Source organism: Canis lupus, chromosome 25 (genome assembly GCF_003254725.2).
Source record: "Canis lupus dingo isolate Sandy chromosome 25, ASM325472v2, whole genome shotgun sequence".
Taxonomy (NCBI): Eukaryota; Metazoa; Chordata; class Mammalia; order Carnivora; family Canidae; genus Canis; species Canis lupus.
The window spans coordinates 43,352,213-43,377,927 of record NC_064267.1 but is presented as its reverse complement, the minus strand read 5'-3'; the positions used below and the strand labels follow the sequence as shown (position 1 = coordinate 43,377,927).

The 25,715-nt window shown below is 52.2% G+C and overlaps 1 protein-coding gene across 8 annotated transcripts in view; it reads right to left on the bottom strand.

The window, feature by feature from the left end:
- ARMC9 (armadillo repeat containing 9) overlaps positions 1–25,715 on the bottom strand; it is a 147,262-nt gene continuing 121,547 nt past the window's right edge. For 7 of the 8 annotated variants that reach the window (XM_025463409.3, XM_025463411.3, XM_025463412.3 and 4 more), the window contains 5 exons: positions 20,151–20,260; positions 14,487–14,623; positions 9,234–9,345; positions 1,791–1,963; positions 1–519 (listed from right to left, as the gene is read on the bottom strand). In XM_025463409.3, the coding sequence (XP_025319194.2) occupies positions 497–519; positions 1,791–1,963; positions 9,234–9,345; positions 14,487–14,623; positions 20,151–20,260 (555 nt within the window). In that variant the 3' untranslated portion in view covers positions 1–496. Of the gene's footprint in view, positions 520–1,790; positions 1,964–9,233; positions 9,346–12,327; positions 12,453–14,486; positions 14,624–20,150; positions 20,261–25,715 lie in introns of those variants that run through there. The other variant, XM_049101053.1, reaches the window with a different exon arrangement.

Genomic DNA, 25,715 nt, shown 5'->3' with positions numbered 1-25,715 from the left:
GAAGATTAGGAACGGCTTTATGTTCCAAGCTACATACGGGACTATATCGTATTCTTACCAGATTTCAAAAAAGGACAAAAATATCAAATTTGTTGCTCGGGAATATGGCTGGAGAATGAGTCTCCCTTGCTATTTATTCTAAATCCCTTCAGTTTTCTCCTAGCTGGACGGAGACGAGCGCTGGTTTCCAGCGAGGCCAGGGTCCCCGCCCCTTCGCACGGGCTCCCGAGACAGGGCCCCGCTGCCTGGGCTCGCCCCGTCCACCCGGCTGCGGTCCCCTGTGCGAGGGGCAGGGACGGAGGCGCGGGGACAGGGGCCCGCGTCGCGGGGGCCGCGCTGGGCCTGCTCCCGGGCCTCGCCTCGGTCCCTGAAGCCACTTGGCGGCTCGCAGACCACGTCTCTCCACATCTGTCACCTGCAGCCGCCGGCGGGCCGAGACGGGGAAGCTGGCGGGTCCTCCGGCAACGGGATGGGGACACTGGCGACGAAGCCACCCTCACTTTCTGTGAGACTGGCTGCCTGGAGAAGAAAAAGCCAGAGCGCGCTGCCAGCCCCGCGGCAGCGCCCGCACAGAGTCCCCTCTGTCCCATACAAGCCCTTCTTTCAATTGGCTCCGTGCGAACAGAACACAGAGGACCTTCCCTCCCGGGTCACCTGCTCCGGGCCGGGGCACGGCTCACGTGGCCATGCTCCTTCCTCACAGGAAGCAGGCCGCTCGGCCTGGGGCCCTCCGTGAGCTTTGCTGGCAACAGCTTTGTTTGTCGAGGCCACAGGACACGAGGCTGCTGCAGGCTGAGCTCTCTCCGCGCGGGCGCGGGGGGCGCGGGGGGCGCGGGGCTGCACCCCTCTCCGCGGCCAGGCCTTCCCGGGGTCAGCCGGGGTTTCCTGTGGGCCCGGCTGAGGAAGCTGCTAGACCTGCGCTGCTGGGGGGACACGGGGCTGGCAGATGGGCCCTGGAGGTGACGGGCCAGCGCGCCTTCCAGCCTCGGCCCATTAACCACATGCCAGCCCCGGGGCCTTGGCTGACCGGAGCGCCCAGGGCCGGCAGGAAGCGAGGGGGCAGGAGTCGCAGAAACGCGTACATCCTGGTAGGGGACGGGTTTTCTGTTGCTTGACATTCTTTTGTCCTGCTTCCCTTTATTTTTCATTTATTTATTTTTAAAGATCTTATTTTTTAAGCAATCTCTGCACCCAACATGGGGCTCCCACCTACAGCCTTGAGATCAAGAGTCACGGGCTCCGCTGACTTTGCCAGCCAGGTGTCCCTCCCTTAGTTTGAGTTAAGCCGCCTTAGAAAGGTCCAGGCTCAGCTGGGGAGGGGAGGGGCGTGGTCAACTGGCCAAGCCTAGCAGGGGATAGAGGGAGGAAGTGGTCTTTACAGTGACCACAATGGCAGGAGGGGGGCACCTTGGGCCCACCCCAGCCTCGGTCCCTCTAGTGGCACCCCCTCCAAGGCACGTGCTTCTGCTTGATTTCCAGGCTGCCTGTGTCGCTGCCTCCCACCAGGAGCCAGGGCCAGGTTTCAGGGCCCACCACACAAGTCCCACAGAAGTGGGGGGATCTTAACTCTGAGCACTGCCTGGCTGGTCTGTCTGCCAGGTTGTGCCTGAGCCCCCGAGGCCCATGGCAGTTGCACAGATAGAAAGATGAGTGAAGAACTGGTCTCTAGGGCAGAAGGGGACACCGGCCGCGGCTCTGGTCCTGCAGGGAGGGGACGCGGCCTTTTCCCTATTTCCCTGCAGCCCGCTGGGCGCAGAGAGCACGATGCTCTTCCCTCTGGGCTGACTTACTCTGTGGGCCCCTCGTGGAGGACATCATGGAGCTGGGGCGGCTGGCCTGCTGGGGGCCGCACGAAGAGAGCTGAGGGGTCAGGGCTGATGCCCTGGCCTTGGGAAGGTTCAGGTCCAGGATCTCCGGGGTGCTGGGGGTCCGGGCCTTGCCGGTGAAGGCCGATGTAAATTCCCTGGAACAAGACGTGCAACCTAGGGTCACAGCTACTGCATGGTTAGGAGTCGCAGGAGGAAGGAAAGAATTTCCCTCTGAGCGCAAAGGTGCCTGGCAGGCACTGTCCTTCCTGGGCTCGGGTGGGGCTGGGGTACAGCGGGGTGCCTGGAGGCATGCATCCCTGCCCCCATGGAGCTCACACTCCAGGGGAGGAGGAAGAGAATAAAAAAGAAATAAATGCTAAGGAGGAGCTGAAGAGAAGGGAGACAGGGAGCTTGGGGGGATATCGAAGTGTTAGGATGGCCCAGGGAGGTGTGGCTGGCAGAGGAATGGTCCTCCATTCTGTCCACATCCTACTCCCTGGCACCTTTTATTTTTGTAAAAGATTTTATTTATTTGAGAGAGAGTGAGTGAGCAAGAGATAGAGCGAGCGAGCATGAGTAGGTGGAGGGCAGAGGGAGAAGCAGGCTCTCCACTGAGCAGGGAGCCCGACGCGGGGATTGATCCCGGGACCCTGGGACTCCAGCCCGGTGAGAGCTGTGTGGGACTTCTAACCTACAGGACTGTAAGGTTCTAACACATCTGTGGTGTTCGGGTCACTCCATGTGCGGTAATCTGTTGCAGCAGCGAGAGGACACTAGTTTTAGGTGCGGTGGCCAGGGAAGGCCCAGAGAGTCTTGCAGGCATCACAACCCCATTTCTCAGATGTAGAAACTGAGGCCCCAAGTTTGTGAACTTTGCCACGGTCACACACATGACAAACAGGTTGTGAGGCCAAGATTTGAGCCCAGGGGAATCTTACAGTCAGACATCCTCCAGATGCCATCTGGACCACAGCCCCAGGGAGCAGCCTCACAGAGAGGTGGTGGAGGAGTCCCAGAGCCAGCACCCTCAGCTCGGGGCTGTTGGACAAGATGTCCTGGGAGTGGGGGGCACCTGAGTGGCTCAGTTGAGTGTCTGCCTTCTGCTCAGGGCGTGATCCCGGGGTCCTGGGATGGAGTCCTGCATCGGGCTCCCCGCAGGCAGCCTGCTTCTCCCTCTGCCTATGACTCTGCCTCTCTCTCAGTGTCTCTCATGAATAAATAAATAAACTCTTAAAAAAAAAAAATCCTGGGAGGGGGCCCTTAGCTCTGTGACCTCCCAGCCACCCTGCTGGGTTTGGGGATCCCCCCGTAAACCACCCAGCCATTTGCTGTCTGGCTATCATAGAGCTGTGTACACGTACACACCTTGCTCCTACCTTGACTTCTGGGGTCCTTGCTACCTGTGTACCCATTTTCCTGACCATAACTCTAAAGATCAGAGTCCCAGGCTGTCATCATCACTGAATGAGCTAACGTACAGATCAGCTCAGCTACCAGCCTGGCACATGCTCTGTACGTGGCAGGTCTGTCTTCCCTTCCCTGAGTGGGTGTCTTGGCCTGTGGGCTTCACATGGTCGGTGCACAGCAAACACTGTGTGAGCCTGGAGAGTGAGGCTCCTCTCGATAACCAATGGGGAGAGTGTGCATGTACGTGTGCACACAGGGGTGGGAGCATAGGCAGGTAGGGGTGGGGGAGGCCAGGGGGGTATGCTTCCTGGAAAGGCCCAGGCCCTCCGTCCTGCTCTGCTGCTCTCTAGCTGGTGACTGAACATAAGCAAGTTTGCTGACAGTGGAGGAACCTCAGTTTCCCCACCTGTAAAATATCTACAGGACAGCTGTGATGATTCTGCAAGGGAGGCTGTGCCCTGAGGCCAACTGTGGGCCCCATAAATGGGGGTTCTGGTTTTGGGGAGTGGGACTTGGGAGGAAACTAGAATTTATTTGATTCACTTCTATATTCCCTTAGGCCCCTCTTTCTTTTTCTTTCTTTTTTACAGTGAGAATACTTTAATCTTTAGAAAAATAAAAAACACCGGAAAAATTTTCAAATTCAAATTTAGGAGAAGACTGGCATAAAAACTACCCATACTTTAGGCAAGAAATCTTTGATGGATTGATTGATTATTGTTATAGCGTTGATTATTTTTATATTGTGGTAAAATAGATATAAAAATGGCCATCTGTGGTCATATATATATATATATATATATATGTATATACACACACACACAATGGAATACCACTTAGCATCAAAAAATGAAGTCTTGCCATTTGCAACGATGTGGATGGAACTAGAGGGTATTATGCTAAGTGAAATAAGTTAGAGGAAGACAATTATCATATGATCTCACTCATATGTGGAATTTATGAGACAAAACAGAGGAACCTAGGGGAAGGGAGGGAGAAATAAAACAAGAGAAAATCAGAGATGGACAAACCACAAGAGACTCTTAACCATAGAAAATGAACTGAGGGTCACTGGAGGGGACCCAGTGGGTGGGGGGATGGGATTACTGGGGGATGGACTTAAAGGAGGGCACACGATGCCATGAGCACTGGGTGTTATATAAGACTGATGAACCACTGACCTCTACCTCTGAAACTAATAATACATTGTATGTTAATTAATTGAATTTAAATTTTAAAAAGTAATTCTAAGAGAAAAAAAATTATCATCTCGACCATTTAAAATGTAGCCCTGCTACATTTTAAGAAGGCACAACCAAGAGAAACTAGTGCAAACTACTCGGAGAACACTGGCAGCTCTTCCTGGGTTACCCGGGGATGTCCATCACGCGGTCGCAGGACAGGGAGGCCAGGATGGCAGGCCAGCTTTGCTGCAGGGGACCTTAAAGCCAAGGCAGCAAGATGAGGTTTCGGGGATGGGGGACGCTGAGGTGAGTTGGTGAGAAGTGAAGGGAGAAAAGGTCTGGGTCCCAGGGCCAGGAATCTGTAATCTCCCAACCCCAGTGCAACCAGAAAAGGGCCCCGTCCTTTGGGAAAGCAATTTGTTAATGGGTATGAAAACTCTTAGGTGTGCGTTCATTTTATGTATCAACTTTGCTGGATGCCTAAATATTTGGTCAAACATTATTCTGGATATTTCTGTGGTGGTTTTTTTTGGATGAGATTAACACTTAAATAGGTGGATTTTGAGCAAAGTAGATTGCCCTCTATAGCCTGGGTGGGCCTCGTCCAGTCAGTTGAAGGCACAAGCAGACAAAGACTGATCTCTGAGCAGGAAGGAACTGTGCCAGCAGACGGCCTTTGGACTCCAACCGCAACTCTCCCCTGGGTCTCTGGCCTGCTGGGCTACCCTGTAGGGGTACCCTCGCCCAGCCTCTGCAATCACGTGAGCCAAATCCTTAAAATAACCCCTCCTGCCCATCCCCACCTCCCCTCCCCCGTTGGTTCTCTTTCTCTGGAGAACCCTAACAGGCCTTACACTAGCCTCCTCTTTGCCCCAGGGCACGAGGGCAAAGGGCACTTGTTTGCCCACAGTAGTGTGGTTGCTGGTGAGAAGAGCATCCTCAGACAAGGGGGCCCCTCCGGCCCCTCCTCCGGCACTGGAGAAGGCCGCCCTTGGCAGGGCACCAAAGAGCCATCGCTTGGCTTGGCCCGGCCCCAACCACACTGGGCGCTGCTGCGGGAGGTGGTGGTGTTGACTGAGGATGCTGGCCGCTGTCACTGAGCTCTGCGGGGGGGATGGCTTCAAGGCCCTGCGGGGGAGGGACACCGTGGGAGGCAGAGGTGGAGGCTCAGTGCGGCCTCCAGGACCCTCGAGTGGGGAGCCCAGCAGTCTGAGCAGCGGGGACCCGGGGCCAAGAAATGATGATGAGGCCAGATTAGGGCAGGGCAGGAGAAGCGCGTGGGCAGGAGAGTCAGGACGCAGCGACCTGTGACTGCGGGAGCGTAAACCGCCACGGGCAGCGTGGTGCCGAGCCCCGGGCAAACTTCACTCTACGTGGAGAGTGGGGGGTGGCCCGCGAGATGGACAATTATCCATTCCCGGGGCCTGCCCACGGAGGTGTCCGGGCTCGTCAATGGGAGCTTTGTGCGGGAGGGAAGAGCCAGCAAAGGCTCCCGGCGATATTTAATCTTTGCTCGTGTTTGGAAAGCTGCTGAGTCATAATCTCACAGCGGCGCCTTCCCGGGGCCGGAGGACCCCGCGTCGCTGTGGGCACGAAGGTCCGATCCCCCTCAGCGGTCTCCGCTCCTCAGGGCCCGCCACGGGCTCTCGGGCACCGCCACGGAGGTTGCACCTGCGCCCTAACAGCGCAGAGGGGGCGAGGCGTGGGGTGACCGGGGAGAGCACACACGGGACGCAGGCAAATGCACAGACTGTCAACTGTGCACGCGAGTGTGTGTGTGTGTGTGCGTGTGCTCAGGGACACGCAGGGCTCCTGGCCTCATTCCCCTGACGTCCTTGTTCTTAGTGTCTAGTTACTTTGAGCTGGAGGCACCTATGTGTCATCAGGCGCTGCCGCGTGTCCCTTGGGGACAGATGTGAGGGGGATAAAGCGCCCGTGGAGACGGATGTAAACGCTCTCTCTTCTTCACTTTCTAAAAGCCATGAGACTTGCCAAAGAGTCATACCCTGTCTGCGGCGGGACGGGCGCCCCGACACTGCTTCCGATCTGATCTGGCCTGGAGCCCACTCTCCGGGGTCCTCGGCCTGGGGGGCACCGTCCAGCAGATGCGCCGGGTTAACTGTGTGCTCCCCCCGCCACCCCCCCCCCCCCCCCCGCTCCCGAAGCCAAGGACTCTAAGGAGCAGAGAGAAAAGAGAACAGGAACACTTGGGGGTGCGGGGGGGACTTCGGGGTCTGAAGCTTTTTCTCGTGGCTTCCAGGGAGGCAGCTGCACGGCCAGGCGGCGGCTGGAAGCGGGTGCAGCCGCGCTGGGGCCTCGCTATCTTTGAGGCCCCTCCTAGCTGGGGTCAAGCCATGAGAGTATCGCTGGGTCTACCGTTTCCCCAGACCCGCCGCTCCAGAGCCTTCCATGGGAAGCCAGCAGTCAGGCGGCGCCCGCCCGGCAGTCTTCTGGGGCAGGGGGCTGTCCTCTAGGGACGGAGACAGAGGGAGAGGGAGAGAGAGGAGCTGGGGCGAGCCGAGGGACGAATGTTCCCCAGGCCTGAGTCATCGCGGAGCCGCTGTCTCTCCCCTTCTCCCGGCTCATCCACCAGCGACTTTGAGAGCCTGCGTGGGGCCAGGGAGGGACACGGACACCGTCGGCCGAGCCGCCGGCCCTGGTCCCTCAGGACAGTGGGAGCCGGGCCCAGGCCCAGGCCCAGGGACCCCGGCGCTCTGTGCCTCCGTGCCACGGGCCCTTGGGGTCGGGGGCGGGGGAAGGGGTGCTTGGCTGAGACGTGGGGCAGCCGTGAAGAGCAGGCCGGGGCAGGGGGACAGTGTCACTGGCAGCTGTCACACAGCCGGTGGGGGAGCCAAGAGCCGGGGGTGGGGGGGACCAACTGTCTACTTCTCCCTCTTTTCTTCCTCCTCTTCCTCAAACAGAACCCCCCCAGCCCTCGCCCCTACTTCTCCCAGACTTAAGAGATGAATGCACATGACTGACATTAAGGCGACAGTCCCCTGAACTTAATTAACCCCAAAGGGCATTTGTGCCCTACAGGAGCTTGGGGGGATCCCTGGCTCACCCCACTTGGCGTAACCGGGGGGATGTTCCTAAGGAGAGCCAGTGGGGTCCCCTGCCTACTATGAACACACTTATCCTGGCGAGAGACAATTGTTCCTGCTGGCAAGCCTCAGAAATGAATTCCGCCTTCCTGGGAAGGAAGAAGGAACGGTCCCAACCCTGGAGGGCCGGTGTGGCCTGGCTGAGACGTGCACTGTGCCTGGGCCCGGCCCTGGGAGCAGCACCCCCGGATCCCGGGGCCCAGCCCTTTCATGTCGCATCCTCGCTTTAGGAGGGTGCCGAGAGCGGGGGATCCCCTGGCCCCGGGACCAGCCTGTGGGCCTCGGGCACTTCTGACCCAGGCCACATCTTCAGCCAGGAGGGGGAGGTGGGCCCCTGGGTCCCCAGCGGGTCAGGGGCTGGGCCGGAGGAGACCAGAAGCTTGGCCTCCCTACCCCAGTCCAGGCCCAAGTCCTCGGCTCGACCCCACACAGTGCCGCTGCCCCTGGGAGCCCCAACTGTCTTTTTACCCCGTGCCCGCCACAATCTCTGCCTAGTGGCGCAGGTGAGAAAGGTGGCGGGGTGCTGCCCAGTGGGGGTGGGGGGCTGCAGCACCCTCTCAGCCTTGCTGCACGCGCTATGGGAGCCGACTCTGCTAGGCCTTCGGCCCGTGGGGCTCAGCAGGAACTCCCGTTTCTGTGGCTTCCACCCGTGGGACGGCAGCCCGGCCTGAGCCAGGGGAGGGAGGGCCATGGGCTGGATCCTCTGCTCCCTCTGCACCGTGAGGGGTAACGTCTGTAGGGAGGCGGAGGCTTCAGGTCTCAGGGGTCTGAATGTAGCCCCCCTCCCGCCCCAGCTCTGCAAGACCCTGCTGCTCAAAGAGCTCCTGAGGGGGCCAAGGTCAGCCATCCCCACGGCTGGGGTCCCGGCCTGCTCACCGCAGACACGTTGGTGGCAATACTTCCTAAGTCTATAGAAAATTCTATACACAGGTGGAGACACAGGGGGCCTGCGCAGTCACCATAGCAAAATCCCTCCAGTTCAGGGACTCCAAGGGTGTGGTCACGTTAAACACGGCTCTAGGCCAGTGTGGGAGCCCAGGAGGCTGGCTTCTCCGTCTTGAAGTGACTCAGGCTGCAGGGCCCTGCGTGGCCAGGAGGAGCGGCGGTGGTGGCAGCCGGGGTGCCCCGCCGTCGGGTCGGGGCTGAGACCAGGGCTAGGCTCCTCTCCCGGAGCAGACTTCCTCGGATCTGAAAGAAGGGGCCTAGACACCCAGACTTTCTAGACTCTAAAGGACCCCGAGTGACCTATGGGAGGCCCGTCTGTACGCATTTGGTGCAGAGGAAGAGAAAGGACCTTTCTTTCCGTGCAGGATCCAGTTTCTATTTCAGGAAGGTGACATCTGAGCCAAGCCGTTCCACTCATCTCGTTCTCCATCCTTCTGCCCTCCATCCCACCTTGTCCAAAAGCAAACAGCTAAGACAGGAGACAGGAGCAGCTAAGACTGCTCACAGGTCACTCCAAACCACCCCGGCTCACAAACGTGCTCAACTCACAGTTCTCGAAATGAGTCCCCTGGGTACGTTTAGAAGTTTCTTCTCCTTCCGGTCTGACAACCGAGGGTTCCCAGGTGGCAGGTCCCTCCCCTTGGGCTCTGAGGTTAACAGGTGCCATGGCCACATTCCCCCGGGGATCTCGTGGGCTGCTTCAGGCCCAGGTGACACGCTCCTCTGCTATCACAGTCAGAGGCTGGACCGAGAGGAGCCCTCCCAGGACACCTCCCCATTCCTACCTGCTGGGCTCTCCACTGCCTGGGGCCTGGCTGGGGACCCCCGCGGAGGGCAGGCGAGCTTCTCCCTGATGTCCTGCTGGCCACCATTCTCCTGGCTTGATGTCCGCGGTGGCTGGGGAGGAGAGACATTTCAGTTACCTCTGGCTCTGGAACCTCTCTGAGGATGCTCCTTACTGGGCTGGGCCAGAAAGCCAAGGAGAGCACAAGCCCAGGGTCACCCCCAACAGCCCCCTGGAGCCTTTGGATGAGGACCTGTTTACGTAAGCAGCCCGAGAACGTTCCAGGCGGCTGCTTGGTGTACTTAGAACCCGCGGCTGCAGCGTGAGCACTCTGGCCAGAACACACACAGCACAGAGAAGCACAGACCTTCAGCCCTGTTGCTTCTGGCCTCCCCCTGCCTCTCAAGGAAAAGCCAGCAAATGTGGAATTGTCTCTCTGGGCCACTGCCTGGCACCACTGATCAGGAGCACGAGGCACACTGAAAAACTACTAGTTGTTCATCTGAAATTCAAATTCAGCTGGGTGTCCTGTATTATTTAAAGAAAAAAAAATTTAAAGTTCTATTTATTTAAGTCATTTCTATGTCCAACGTGGGGCTCGAACTCACAACCCTGAGATCAAGACTGAGCTGAGATCAAGAGTCGGATGCTTAACCGACTGAGCCACCCAGGTGCCCCTGAGTGTCCCGTATTTTTACTTGTCAAATCCAGCAACCCCAGAGGTGGGGCTCTCTCCCCACTGAGCTGCCCCAGACCCTTCAGACCTGAATCTGTCAATCCACCCAGGGGGGTAGTGCTGCCCCAGCTCCCAACCAGCAGTACTCGTGCTGACATCATGGTCAAGGCCCAGGACACCTGCATCATCCCGGGGACCTTCAAAGAGAAGTGACAGTCCCAATGACATTGCCAGCGAGCTCTCCTGACAGCCTATTCTGTGCTTCAAATGACATGACCCCCTCCTTCTCTGACCCCACTTCTCTTCCTGTTCTACAGCCAAGAGGTCCATGCCACCGTCAGAGCAATCCTGTGATAGAGTCAGGATCTGCTGCTGCCTTAAGCCAAGCTCCTTCCAGCTCTTTTTTTCTTTAAGATTTTATTTATTTATTCCTGAGAGACACAGAGAGAGAGGCAGAGACACAGGCAGAGGGAGAAGCAGGCTCCATGCAGGGAACCTGACGTGGGACTTGATCCCGGGACCCCAGGATCACACCCTGGGCCAAAGGCAGATGCCCAACCACCCAGCCACCCAGGCGCCCCTCCTTCCAGCAACTTTTAAAAACCTCCCTGGTGCCTTTGCAACGTGCCCTCTGCTTTATCTTAAATATAAACGTTCTTTGCCCGTGTCTTCAAACCCACAGCGAGGGCTGCAGCTTTGACTTCCTCTGACTTCTTTTGACCCAAACAGGGAATCTGTTTCTGGCATGGAACCCAACGGACGCCTTTATTTATGGTCCACACCAGATGCTCTCCATGTGGTGCTGGGACTAGACCTGGAAATTCAGTCTCCTCTGACCTGTTCTCTGGTGGACGACTGGCCTGCTTGTCTGTGCTCTCTGCTCAACGGGCTTCTCGTAAGGCCCAGGAGATAGAATGTAGGTGCATAACACAAATAACAGTTGTGTGCTGGGCTACACACAGAGAAAGCCCCATTCCAGTGAATGGTGCCCAGGGGAAGGCAATCCTTCCAGATCAGGAGCTTCCTCAGGGGTGGGGAGGTGGGGGGGGGGTGGAGGGACAGGTCGGGGGTGGTGGGAAAGCCCCCTGGCCGGAGGGGAGGAACTCTGCTGTGCTCTCCTGAGACCCTCTGAGGCTTTCTGGTCCTGTCACCAAGTAGCAGCCCCCTCCCCATGCCCCTTCCCATTTCCTCCGCTGAACGTCACAGTGCAGGTTTTCTGAGCTCCCACCACAGAAAGACAGGCCCACTGAAAGCTGAGAACAGTGCACACTCCAGGTGCTCCCTGAGCCCAAGGACTGTTTCCTCGCTTGTGGATCCATTTCTTTTTTTTAAAAGATTTTATTTATTTACTCATGAGAGACACGGAGAGAGAGGCAGAGACACAGGCAGAGGGAGAAGCAGGCTCCATGCAGGGAGCCCGATGCGGGATTCGATCCCGGGACCCCAGGGTCATGATCTGAGTCGAAAGCAGACGCCTAACCTCTGAGCCACCCAGGTGCCCCTGTGATCCATTTCTGACAGGACCAGGCATTTGCGCTCCAGGCCACTGACAAAGTACATGACTTTGATGTCCGAGATAGCCCTGGTTTGATGGGGGAATGGGAATATCTTTCCTTAGGCCCATGTCTTACAAAATTCTAAGGCACATTCTTGGCTTTTTCCTTTGGGAACTATTTCCTTTTGGCTCTGTGGGGCCCAGGCCCTCTGCTTAAGAAGAATGTACCATCTGGGCCCGCGGTCAACTGATCAAGCAGTTGGAGGATCCCAGCTTCCTCAGATTTCACCTTTGCTCTTGACCGAATGCGGAGGTGTGAAGAGCTTTCTAAGCAAAGACGCTGGGGCTGCAGTGGTGGGTTCTCACTGGGTCTGTAGTGGGCATGAGTTCCCGGCATGAGTGAGGCCAGGAGGCCAGACTCAGCCGAAAATCACACATGAGGGGCCTCAGAGGAGTAGCTTCGTGAGGCCGGCCTGGGATGGGGGCCAGGTGGGCGGGAGCACAGAGGCAGGAGAGGGGGCTGCAGAAGGACTGTACGGACAGAGGGGTCCAGAGGAAGTCAGGTCAGGCTTCTGGAAGGGAAGGAATAACACAGAAGACCATGAGGCCAGGTGCCTGGGTGGTTCAGTTGGTTAAGTATCTGCCTTCGACTCAGGTCAGGATCCCAGGAGCCCCACATTGGGCTCCCTGCTCAGCGGGGAGCTTGCTTCTCCCTCTTCCTCTGCTGCTCCCCCCTTCTTGTGTGCGCTGTCAAGTAAATAAATAAAATCTTAAAAAAAAAAAAAAGACAAGGAGACAGACTACCTGGCTCACCATTGTCCTCTTCCTCTCGGGCCCTCTTATACCTGCCAAGCCCAGATGCAGCCTCAGAACTAGTCTCAACACTGGTTATGTGCATTCTGAGCACATAATAAGCCCAAGCCTACTTGCTATCCATCCTCACGCAGAGGCTGGGTCAGAAGAGGGATTGATGGCGGCGATGAGACCAGCTGGGGGAGCTGACACTGGTCCAGGGACATGGGTCCTGGGGTGGCTGCAGCTGGGCAAGCCTAAAAGAGGGTAGAAGGAAGAAAAGAATCTGTACCAGGAATGTTCCCTACAGTCTCCCTGAGTGACAGAGGGGGAGCCACTAACCCAGAGGGCTGGCTTCTCCAATAGGAGGCCCTTAGTCAAGGATTTTAAGGGAGAAGTAGGAGTGCTGCCCTGAGGCTGAGAGCAGGCTGGGCAGGGCAGGGCAGGGGAGAGTCGTTCCTATGGCTGGTTTCTGGCCTGTGGAGTGAGAGCAGTTAGTTCTGGAGCCCAATGAGGCAGATGGGGCCCAGGTGGGGGTCCTGGGCTCCAGGCAGGCCTGGAGAGCCTCCAGGCAGGGGAGAGTCGTTCCTATGGCTGGTTTCTGGCCTGTGGAGAGCAGTTAGTTCTGGAGCCCAATGAGGCAGATGGGCCAGGTGGGGGTCCAGGCAGGCCTAAGCTGAGAGGTATAGGTCAGAGGAGGGGACATGTGGAACATGGTCTCAGTGTTGAGGGCTAAGGGGGTACACCTGGCAGTATGGCCCAGGCCAAGCAGCTGCCCTGGCTCCAGGGACTGCATTTAGGGACTCCTACTGCTCACCCACCCTGGGTCCCCTGGTGGCTGCCCGCTGTTGTCATGCAAGGAGCCAGCATTTGCCAGGGCCTCACTTTGTTCTCAAAAATCACAGGGACATCAACATCTCTAGGAATATCAGCTGCACGCAGCTACTCCATCAACAGCAGCCTCAAATGCCTCCATCCTAGAGGTGACACATGCTAAATCTTTCCAAACTAGAGGAGGACCGTACTGATAACCAGCACAAGACAGAGGGCCACCCTGGTGGGCACTTTGGCCAAGCAAGGTTGTTCCTGATAAATAAATTATCCTAAATGCCACGTTTTGGAAGTCCAGGTCTCTAGAGCTTGAAATAATTTTTAACTCAATGGCATTAGGTCAGATTGGCAAAACTGGTCAGACCACCTACAACCTCCACCCTGGCAGCAAAAATCTCTGGACAAATGCTGGAGCTAATCACCTTTTAGTGAAGGCATATTCATGTTTACAGCTCCAATAACACATGTAAAATAACACACGATCCCAGCTGGCAGGACCCCTAAAGCTGTGCATCACCAGGAGACCCTCCCCCAGACTCTCAAACAACCTGGCTTTCCTCTGGCTCCGTGACCAGCCTACTGCTTTGAAACCAGGGCTTGGAAACATTGGAATCCAATTGTGAACAGATTATAAAAGTTCTCAGATGTTTCTCATACTGGAATCTGACCTGCTCCTCTGTTGTTTTTCTTCTCTGAATGGATATTACAGTCTTATCTGGCTTGCTCATATCCTTTTAATTTCCTCTTGCAAATTAAAAAAAAGAAAACAACTTTGGACATTTCTGATTCAAAGCATATATATTTTTTTTCTGGCATCTAAAAAATCCTTTTCTCCCCCGTCCGTCTCCGGTGAACCCGACTAGATGTTTCCGAATGCCTTGGCTCTGGTGGCCCTTTCTGCTTCTATCGGCATATTTCTGGCTCAGACCAGCCTTCGAACAGGTGGTCGACCGCCTCGGCACCAGAGTTTGGGGCGCCAAAGTCTTTCTTTTTTTTTTTTTTAATTTTTATTTATTTATGATAGTCACAGAGAGAGAGAGAGAGAGGCAGAGACACAGGCAGAGGGAGAAGCAGGCTCCATGCACCGGGAGCCCAATGTGGGATTCGATCCCGGGTCTCCAGGATCTGGGGCGCCAAAGTCTTAGTCATAAATCTACATCCTTCTGAGACGACTACTTTGAAATTGCCCAATAAACGCAGATTTCTGCCAGCAGAAATCTTGCCTGACTGGCTTGTGGACATGAGCGGTGCACGCGGTGCTCCGGGAGGAGCCTTAGAGGAGAAGCCTGCGCTCAGGTGCGGCCCTGTGGCTGCAGGCCTGTGCGCCTCCGTGACGCAGGGCCGTGGTGGGGCTCAGGGGTGAGGCCGAGGCCTTTCTGGGGCTCTCATGCTGCGGCTTCCTTAGATTCTAGGCATCGCCAGCCCCAGGGCCTCCGGCCCCCTGCGGCCAGCCTTCTTACCTGAACAGGAGGCGCAAGGCTCTGAGGCGCTGGGCTCCCCGCCCTTGTACCCGGGAGGGTGGGTGCTCATCAGCGACGGGACGCTGCCCTTCCTGGCATGTTGGGCCATCTGGGGAGAGATGGGGTGGTCTTCCAGGCTGGAGGAAAAAACCCAAAACAGCAATAAATGCAGATGGCCAGGAGGTATTTGCTGACTACCACGTAGCATCACAAATATGGGAAGTGGAAGTACCTGAAATTCTTTTGTTAAGCTGGTATTTGCAGATATTAAACCTTTTTAAGGGTGTTGGCAGAAACTAGAACGTACTCTGTTAGCTGCTACAGATTCACAGTGATACATGGCTTCGCAGCCTTCTAACACACGGTGATGTCTTCTGGGCCTTGGGGGACAGGGAAGCATGACATTTCATCCAAACGTTAAATTTAAGGGACCCATCTCCTGGCCTTCCCCTCAGAGGGTGAAGCAGATTAACGAAGGGGTGAATGGAGTCGTGCCATCAGGGCGGCGGCAAGAGCCGGGCAGGTGCGGGCCGAGGAGGGGCTGGTGGGCCCCAATGGCCCAGCAGACTCGCACTGGGCACCCCAAGGTGTCAGAGGCCCGGGCAGGCGCCGGACACAGGGGCTCCGGGCAGCAAGGCACCGGGAGGAGGCCGGATGGAGGCGGTTCAGGCCGGACGACAGGCCCCGAGGAAGGGTCTCCAGGCGGCCCAGCAACACAGCACTTGCTTCCCTTCGCCAAGGAGACCCGCCGCCTGCCCAGCAAGGGCTTGGTGGGACACGCCACGCGAGGATGTGGCGCTCGCGGGGGCTGTTCTTGAGGGTCGGGCCCAGGGGCAAAGACAGACACTGAGCCTGCCTGAAGGGCCGGGAAGGCTGTGTGTGTGTGGGGGGGGGGGGGCGGGGCATCCGGCTAGTCCTGAACCCTGAACTAGGCCTGCCTGGGCCAAAGAGGGAGAATTTTCCAACAGAGGTAACAGCAAGGCAGATGGAGAGGCAAAAAGGGAAAAAAAAGGTATAACTTATGCTGCATGCATCACAGAAAGATTTAAGGCGTCACAAAAATTGTGGACTGGAAGGGAAGGGAACAGGGTGTCCAGGGGAGCTTCGAGACTCGAGGTGGTGGTGGGGGGTGGTCCACTGAGAAGGACCTTGTCAGCCAGGGTTTGATTAGATTTGACCCCTAAGGGAAATAGCTGCAGAAATGACATTCCGTGATGATGTGCTAGAAACATCCTTCTAAGGTGGTGGAGGGTGGACTGTGGCAGGGGGACTGTGGGGAGAAGAGATGGCTCGGGGGGCAGAGGGCAGGGCCCGGGGTGGGGAGAGCAGAGGGAGGAGGGGGCTCGGCCACAAGGTGGGATTCTGGCTCGGGCCTTGGGGGGTGTCAATGCCACTCCCTGAGGCCCGGGGCTCGGGAGACACTGGTGCTCACCTAGGAAGTACTGACACGGGGTGCTGTGGGGAGCCCCTCATGCTCTGGGCTGAGATTTGGGCGTCTGCAGTGTGTAGGGAAGCCCAAGTACACGCAGGATGGGGGGGACCAGAGATGGGGGCATTTGAGAAGAGGGGCGAGTTGGGGACCAAGCCCACACGGCAGCCCGACGTGGGGGTGGGGTGACCAGGAGGGTGGTTAGCAGGGGCAACCGCAAGACGCTGAGGGTGCTCTAGGGTTGGAAACTGCGAGGTCACGGGTGACCCGAAGTCACGGCTGGACCACGGGGGCCGCGGAGGACGGGGCCGGGGCCGGGCAGCCGGGAGACGGCCTGGGGATCTGGGGGCCTGTCGGGAGGCCCGGGAAAGGAGAGCAGTGGAGTCGGGGTGGGTGGTGGTGGCGCAGGTGGAGCATGACGGGGTAAAGGGTTGTTAAATGATGGTGCCAAGTGTGGCCAGTGAGTGCAGGGGAGGGATCCGAAAGCCACAGAGGGGTGAGGCTGGGAGGGATGCGGAGGAAACAGGCCGAGGGAGGGCTGGGGTGACGGAGGGCACAACCCGGAGTTGTGCAGGGTGACTGTCATTTTATTTTCAACCTTTCTTTTCTTGATTAAAAAAACCAGTGTTTATCATGAAAAAGTAGGAAAATACAGACTATAAAGAATGTCCTGCCCTCCCAATGCCTAGATACGACGACCATCATTAACATCTGATATCTTTTCACTTTTGAAAAATGCAAATATATACTTTAAAAAATAAACTTGGGGGCAGCCCGGGTGGCTTAGCGGTTTAGCATCTGCCTTCAGCCCAGGGTGTGATCCCGGGGTCCCAGGATCGAGTCCCATGTTGGGCTCCCTCTATGGAGCCTGCTTCTACCTCTGCCTGTGTCTCTGCCTCTCTCTGTCTCTGAGATTTATTCATCTCTCATGAATAAATAAATAAAATCTTTAAAAAATAAATAAATAAACTTGGGATCACTGTGAGTGGCCAGCAGGCTAGATCTATCCTGTTTTATAATTTGCTTTCTCACTTAATATATAGAGGCTCTCCCCTAGTCTTTTTTTTTTTAATTTTTATTTATTTAGGATAGTCACAGAGAGAGAGGCACAGAGACACAGGCAGAGGGATAAGCAGGCTCCATGCACCGGGAGCCCGATGTGGGATTCGATCCCGGATCTCCGGGATCGCGCCCTGGGCCAAAGGCAAGCGCCAAACCGCTGCGCCACCCAGGGATCCCTCCCCTAGTCTTATATATATTCTAAAACATCACTTTCAGTACTGTTTAGTGTGAATGTATAATTATGTAAACAGTCTCCTGCTTTGGGCATTTAGATTCTTTATTTTTTTAAATGAATAACTTTTTCTTTATTTTTTGAGAGAGGGGCAGAGGGAGAGAGAGAGAAAGAGAATGTAAAGCAGACTCCTTGCTAAGTGCAGAGCCTGACACAGGGCTCGATCTCACGACCCTGAGATCATGACCTACACTGAAATCAAGAGTAAGATGCTTAACCAACTGAGTCATCCAGATGCCTCCATTTAGATTATTTCTAATGAATACCGCAATAAATACCCTTGTACATGTATCTGTGAATATCTGATTACTTCTCAGCATATAACCCCAGAAATGTGATTACTGACTCCAGGAGTACTGGTACCTCGAATGTGTGCAGTGCATATTGTCAGTGTCTCCAAGATCACCGGGATTCTTGATTCGCACTCCTGGTGACGTTAGGTTATCAGCGCCAGTTGGATTCATGGTGTCACAGAAACTTTTTAAAGAGGCTAAATAAAGATCCTTGAAAGTTACCTTTCTGCCAACCGTGGGGAGCACGCTGCGTCCACCACAGTCCATTGACCACAGTCCATCAATCATTTCTCTCCCCCGCAAGGCGGCCGGGGACAGGAATCACATCTCATTTATTCTGGTTTCCCTGGCAATTAGCACACCATCTGGCACCCAGGAGTGATATGTTTGTAGAATTGGCCCAGGGGAGGCAGTTGGTGATGAGCAATTGTTTCACCAGTGTGGGACGGTCCATAGTCAGGGCAGTGAAATCCTCTCACTCCTTGCAGGGGCTGGTCCCACGAGTCAGGGGACCGTCACCATGCTCCCCAGGCATGGAAAGATGTCCTCTTCTTCCTCTCCACAAGGTAGAACACCTGACCCCAGAATTAACGGAGCCAAGTGGTTAGATCTTATATTTATTAGATTCCTTTTATCCAGGGCAGCCCGGGTGGCTCAGCAGTTTAGCACCGTCTTTGGCCCAGGGCGTGATCCTGGACACCCGGGATCGAGTCCCACGTAGGGCTCCCTGCATGGAGCCTGCTTCTTTGCCTCTCTCTGTATCTCTCATGAGTAAATAAATAAATCTTAAAAAAATATATAATTAAAAGAAGGATTCCTTTTATTATTTCTAACTAAATATCCTTATGCCATTGTTGCCTCTCTGGGTTTCAGTAACTTTAAAAGATAATCTTGTTTTTTAAACATTTTATTTATTTATTTATTAGAGAGAGAGAGAGAGAGAGAGAGAGAGAGAGAAGCAGACCCCCTGCTGAGCAGGGAGCCTGATGCAGGACTCCATCCCAGGACCCCTAGATCATGAGCTGAGCCAGAAGCAGATGCTCAACCGACTGAGCCACCCAGGTGCCCTTAAAAAGATGTATTTATAAACTAGAATTACTAGTAGTTAACACTTGGCTATATTCTAGATCAAACAAGTAAACACAAAACCTGATATAAATGACATTTTGGGGGCAATTATGGGAATACTGATATACTTTATAATATTACGTGAATGTTAACTTTCTGAGGTGTGATAATGTGGTTAAGTACAAGATGTTCTTACGCAGGGGATACCTGTTGCAAGCCTGCAACCTTCTTTCAAACAGTCCAACAAAACAAAGTATATGTGTGTAAATCATATATTATGCACATAGAAGGAGACCGAGAGAGGAGGCAAAGTGGCAAAATGTTAATAGCTGGAAGCTAAGTTAAAAGTACTGGTAGTGAGGGGCATCTGGGTGGCCCAGTTGGCGTCTGTCTTTGGCTCTGGTAGTGATCCTTGGATCCTAGGATTGAGTCCGGCATCAGGCTCCCTGCAGGGAACCTGCTTCTCCCTCTGCCTGTGTCTCTGCCTCTCTCTGTGTCTCTCATGAAAAAATAAATAAAATCTTTTTAAAAATGCATATTGGTAATTTAAATTAAGAACCTTGAAATATGAAGCACGTGGTGTCTCATTTTGAAATAAAATCTAAGAGACCATCAATCCGTGGTGTGGACCTGGAAATCCTCATAGGTCAAGTCCCACGTGGCAAGAGCACTTGGCAGGATCTGGGTGCCAAGTGCTGGCTCAGCATCCCCAACAGCCACACATGGAGCAACGCCAGGGCAGGCATTTCCGTGTTTGGTTTATGGCTGTATCCCAGGCACCTGGTTATTCATTACAAATTGCTATAGAGTAAAACTGGAAACAAGCGAACTGCTCAGCTATGTGGGTTAACTAAATAAAATACGTCCCGCTCATTTCAAGTATTTTATGGCCAATATTTGTTGAATGAATAAACATAGGTTTTTCTCCTGCTTTCTATAAACCTCTGGCTCGTACCTGTTTCTCTCTGCAATTTTCTCTTGACAGCTGGGCTGCCTGGCCTGGGGCCCCTGAGAGCCCACAGGGGTATAGGCCGCCAGCCCCCCAGGTCGATCAGAGGTTCTGGGTAACCACACTAAAGTTTTGTTCCTGTAAGTGGGGTAGGAGTAAGACTATGAAGAAAGCTAGGCTGCTAAACATGCACAGACTTGCTTTTAAAAGTAAGTTGATTTGGTGCCTTGACCTGTGACCCCCCCCACTCCAACATAAGTCCTGGTACAATGGTGGGGGTGGGTGGGGGCACAGAACAAAAGCAACCAGAGTCCTGTCTGAGTGGACACACTGCTCCTTCTGGTCCTTTCCTTTGAAATTACATTGGCCAATAGTTGGCTTCTTCTGGGCGAAGGCTGGAAGTGCCTGGAGATCCTGAAGGCCAATCACTTCTTTTTTTTGGAAGAAGAAAGCCAGGGTGAAGAAGACAACTTCTTTCCCGGCAAAAAAATCCCCAAGAGATAAACAACGAAGAGGTAAATGCTTTCCAGTGCGAATGTTTTATTTTGAGTTTTTAAATACACGCATCTTACACTGCAGTTAAAACAAAGCTTAAGCATAGATATCCCCGCCTCCGTTAGCCCGGACTTACACTGCGGTCCTGTGGCCGCCGGGGGTGACGGGCCGGCGCAGGGGCTCGTGGGCACTCTGCTGCACACCGACCAGGCCCTTCCGCCTCGTCTTCCCCGTGTTCGTCATAATCTGGTGGAAAGAAAGAGGAGAAAGGGCTGGAGACGCTGTGTACTTGTGAGCTGATCTAGAAGTAGAAGTTCCTGTGTGTAATAAATTAATCTGTCATAATCAAAGGCTTTGCAAATAAATGAGTAAGGATCATGACACAGATTATTCAGATAAACAGAAATTGGGGGAAAATTTCCCGTGGGCTTGCATATTATACCATTTGACAGTATAAAGTAAAAAAATAAAACAGACCATGGAAAAGAGAAGAAAACAGTTGAATACAGTAATAATCACATCTCTGGGAAGACTGAGTTTTGAAAGTGAGAAGGAAAAAAAATTAGCAGATTTGGTTTCATAAAAAAGTAACATTTCCACTTATATATTAGAGATAAACCCAAACTACAGGTAAACAACAAGCCGGGAAGAAATATTTGCACATATTTAATAGATGAAATGTTGAGGTTTTCATTAGATAAGCAGCTCTCACAAATCAAAAAGTAAAACAGTAGATTGTGTTGAGCAAAGAAGTCAAATAGCTAAGTCATAAACAGAAAAGATCACCAGTTAATAAATGATGAAAAAAATGATCAACTTTACAAGTTATTGGAAACTACAACTTCACAAAACAGGTATCATCTTTCAACTATTACATGACCATTAAAGCAATGATCCACCCACTGCCAGCAGGAGTCATAAATGTTAGTGCCACAGGAAGCCGAGTCATTTCTAATTACTCTGGGAAGTAATCTGGTGTTTTATATCAGGAGTCATAAAAATGTTTACATCCTTGGGTGTAAATCCTAGTGAAAGTACTCCAAATATGGAAAATATTAATAAACAAAGTTGTTTGTTACAAAATTGTTATACAGTAAAACTGGAATAATCTGAGTGTCTGGTAATAGAGGAATAATTAAGTGAGATATGGCATGTTCATTTGAAATATTAACTGGTCATTTACAATGATAAAGACTGGGTTATGAAGAAAAATGTTTCTTTAAAACATTTAATAAAAGGTTATAATACTACATATAAATGATGCTTTCCATTATGTTAAAAGTACACAAAAGACCAGAAGGAAATGAACACTACAATGCATACAGTGGTAAGCAGTATAGTAGAACCAAGGGGGATTTTTTCTCCCCTTTATTTTCCAAGTGTTCTGTAAAATGGTTAGATTATGTTAACAATTAAGAAAAACAGTTTAAAAAATAAATTACTGTAAAACTGGTGCAATCTGAATGGAGTTTCGATTGTGTCAGGACGGACTGCCCATATGACAGGGCACTGCAATCATTTGAAACAGGGCTATTACGGAGACTGGGGGAAGAGTGCACAGGACCTCTCTAGGCTACTCTTCCAAATTCCTATGAATCTAGAGTTATTTGGAAATAAAAATAAAAAAAAATTGGCATGTACAGCAGCAAAAACAAACTAGAAATTTTTTAAAAATTGGAATTACATCTTTGATTTCTTGATTTTTGCTGAGAGGTTATTTGGGTTTATCTAGCGTTTGAGGTAGGGAAAAGAAAAAAGGGGCCCCATTGTGTTGTAGGGACAGCTGCCAGCTGGGTGAGTGGACAGGGTGGGCCCAAACCCAGGCTGGTAAAGGTGGGGGTGGAGGGGAGGCAGTGTGAAGGGGAGTGGGGCGGGAGGAGAAAGAAGGTGTGAGGCCTTCAGCATGGGGAGGAAATGGCACAAACTTCTAGGTAAGCACTAAAATGCAGTTCCAACTCCCTTTATATCTCTTGTGTGATGTGCAAAAAAGGGCTGTTTTAACTGCAGTCAATTCTCACACCTGCTGCTTTTACTAGGACTCCCCTGTGGTCACGTTGCCCCGTCCAGTCCAGTATCGAGACTCAAATTTATTGGCTGTGCTACTCATCAGGGGAGCAGGCCCCTTTTGCCCACCCCAGGAACACCCATACTGCTCTTTCTCCCTCCATTATTCCAGACAGAACACCTGAGTCTTGCCAAAAAAGGCCTAGAAGGTGGGGTCTTAAGGTACTAGAAAAGGAGGGAAGGTGAATATATGGCTTCTTGCCTCCTCCTCCTCCACTCACCCTCCCAACTCCTTCCTAGAAGACAGAGAACACTTCACTTACATGTGAGAGTGTTTCAGATTTTGGAAAACCCTGTCAACCATACCATTTCCCTTTTATCCCCCAAAAAAGATTTTAAGTAATCTCTACAACCAACATGGGGCTCGAACTTACAACCCTGAGATCAAGAGTTGCACATTCTACCAACTGAGCCAGCCAGGCACCCCTGCTGTACCATCTTCTTAAAACCTTATAGACTTAAGAAATAACTTAAGGTGGGTGGTATTCATCGTCTCCAGTGGATGAAGAAACGGAGTCTGGCCTGTGGGCTGGAAGTGTCTGGTCTGTTACCCAAAGGCCTGAGGAAAGGTCCTTGGTGGAGGGAAAGTGCAGGACCCAGCACTGTTCTGGGTACACCCAGCGTCTCAGAGCAGCCGCTTTCCCTAGGGCCTGCTTCCTGCTCACCTTACAACCTGCTGTGCTTGTGGGTGAGCCACATGGGAGTCCATGAGGTCTCCAGGCTCCTCTCTGGGCCCCTCAGTTTCAAAGCAGCCTTTTTGGGCTAGAAAGATCTGAAAGGTTATCTAGTCCTGCTGACTATACTGAGTTCCACAGAAATGCCTCAGGGGCTACTGGGAGAGAGCAGAGAAAGGGTTCCTGGCAGCCACCTTACTCAACCAGAGGGACTCAGCCTTCATCTGTGTGACAGATGGGGGTTTGGTTCGAAAGAAGGTTCTGCTACTTAAAAAATGCAGTGGATGATTTAGCAGAATATAATTTATTCAGTAGTAAAAGATGGTCAACACATGTCAATTTAGGTAAAAAAAAAAATGTTATTTCCTATTGACTAGTTTTCAAGGACTGGTGAATCACATAAAGAAATTATGACATCTTACTATAAAAAAAAGAAATTATGACATGTTAATAAAGCAGTATGAGTTTTTATAAGAAAATATAGGTATTCTTACTATCTATCTTCTATTGGTCCACCCGTTTATCTACCCATCTATCCATCCATCTACCCACTCACCCATCCACCGATCCATCGATCCATCCACCTATCCATCCATCTAGCTACTCATCCATCCATCCATCCATCCATCCATCCATCCATCCATCCATCCATCCATCCATCCATATAGAAAATTACATGCAAGCTAGAGCAGACACTGTTTGCTGGCTACCCAATATTCATTCTCTCTTGACCAATGGTGCTCTAATTTTGTTGGCACATAAATGTTTCTACTTCGGGCCCTAGGTGGCTCAGCGGTTGAGTGTCCACCTTTGGCTCAGGGCATGATCCCGGGGTCCTGGGATCGAGTCCCATATTGGGTTCCCTGCATGGAGCCTGCTTCTCCCTCTGCCTATGTCTCTGCCTCTCTCTCTCTGTGTCTCACATGAATAAATAAAATCTTAAAAAAAGAAAAGAAAAGAAAAGAAAAGAAAAGAAAGAAAGAAAGAAAGAAAGAAAGAAAGAAAGAAAGAAAGAAAGGTTTCTACTTAAAAATACTCCCTTTCCCAGATTCCCTTGCAGCTAGTAGTTCTGTGACCTGGTCCTGACCAGTAAGAATGGAGTGGAGGTCGCTAGCTGGAGCTTTGGGGAAAAGCACTGTAGACAGGTAGATTTGGCTGGTCTGCCAATTTGGCCTTCTTCCTGACTTTATCGTGGATTTGTGCCAGGAGCTGCATGGGTCACCTCATTACCACGAGGCAACATGCCTGGGAATGAAGGACTGATGTATGGAGGCAGGACTACCATTGAGCTGACGAAACCGGAGCTTCAAGGCCCCAGAAGGGGCCCAAGCAATGTGTTCATGTGGGCATATTTTTTGTAACATTTGCAAAAGTAAGATATTTTAATTGCAAGCACTTTATACTGCTGTTTCTTTCCACTCTGACTTCCCTTCTGCTGTTTCTTCCTACTCTGACTTCCCTTGTCACACTTCCCTTCATGTTGGTGACATGATGCTGGAACAGCCAAAGGCAATTTGGGATTTAGGTAAGGGGATGCTGAGTCCAGGTGACATTTAATTTGGGTTTCCTGAGATGTATTCATATGATTCCCAATCACCTGGGTGCACAGCCAAACAATTGCTGGCTATTCTGGGGCAGGAACGGCTTCTAGGAATTCCCTATGTTGTTGGAGTATTTATGAATAATCCATATGCAAGAAAACTTGAAATATCCCCAAATTTTGCAGCTTATTTGTGGAAGAAACTTGAGGAAGGTGTTCTCAAATTTAGTGACTATCCTAAAAATGTAGCCAGCATCACCAAAAACTAAATGTGAGGCCAAAAAGTTTTCTAATCTTGATCAAATCTGATTAAATTTGATCAAATATGTTATAAGAAGGACTAATTTCCATTTCTCTCTGTAGAAAATATTAGGAACTCATTGTCATATATGTAGAGGCAATCAAAGGCATGAAACAAAACTAGACAAAAAAGCCCCCATGGGGTGTGCAAAGCAGCTAACTAATAAAAACATTATTTTTCTCTTTGTGATATCTGTCAATTCTTTTTTTTTTTTTTAAGATTTTATTTATTTATTCATGAAAGACACACACACACACACACACACACACACACACACACAGAGGCAGAGACACAGGCAGAGGGAGAAGCAGCCTCCAAGCAGGGAGCCCGACCTGGGACTCGATCCTGGGACTCCAGGATCACCCCGGGCCGAAGGCAGGTGTTAAACCACTGAGCCACCCAGGGATTCCCTTGAGCCACCCAGGGATTCGCTGTCAATTCTTAAAATGTGAATTTCACTGTGATTTCTCATTCTCATTCTAAATCAGGTGTTCACTTCCATAACTAACTTTGTATTCCTTTATTTAAAGACCTCCTAAACCCCATAAGCCAGAGGACCCATGCAACCTGGGTCTTTCCTTCATATTGACAGGCAGAGTGTAGAAAGACATGGACAAAAAAAAAAAAAAAAAAAATGGATAGAGCCTGGGGTCTGATGTCCCACAGCATCATCAGCAGGACTGATAAGTCAGGACTCTCCGCTATTAGCCATTAATAAAGCAAAGACACGACACAGAGATAAATGGAAGAGTAACAGAGGGAACGGTGGTTATTATGGTTGTTTGTGCTGTTTTCTTTGGACTTTCGAGTAATACACATGCATTTCTTTTGTAATTAGAAAGAAGAATACAGGGGGTGCCTCACTGACTCAGTCGGTAGAGTGTGTAATGCTTGATCTCGGGATTGTGAGTTCGAGCACCAAGTTTGGAGTAGACATTACTTAAAAACAAATACACATTAAAAAAAAAAAAGAATACAAGAAACAAATTGAAAAAGAAATGCATTTGGAGGGACACCTGGGTAGCTCAGCAGTTAAACGTCTGCCTGGCCCAGGGCATGATCCTGGAGTCCCGGGATCAAGTCCCACATTGGGTTCCTTGCATGGAGCCTGCTTCTCCCTCT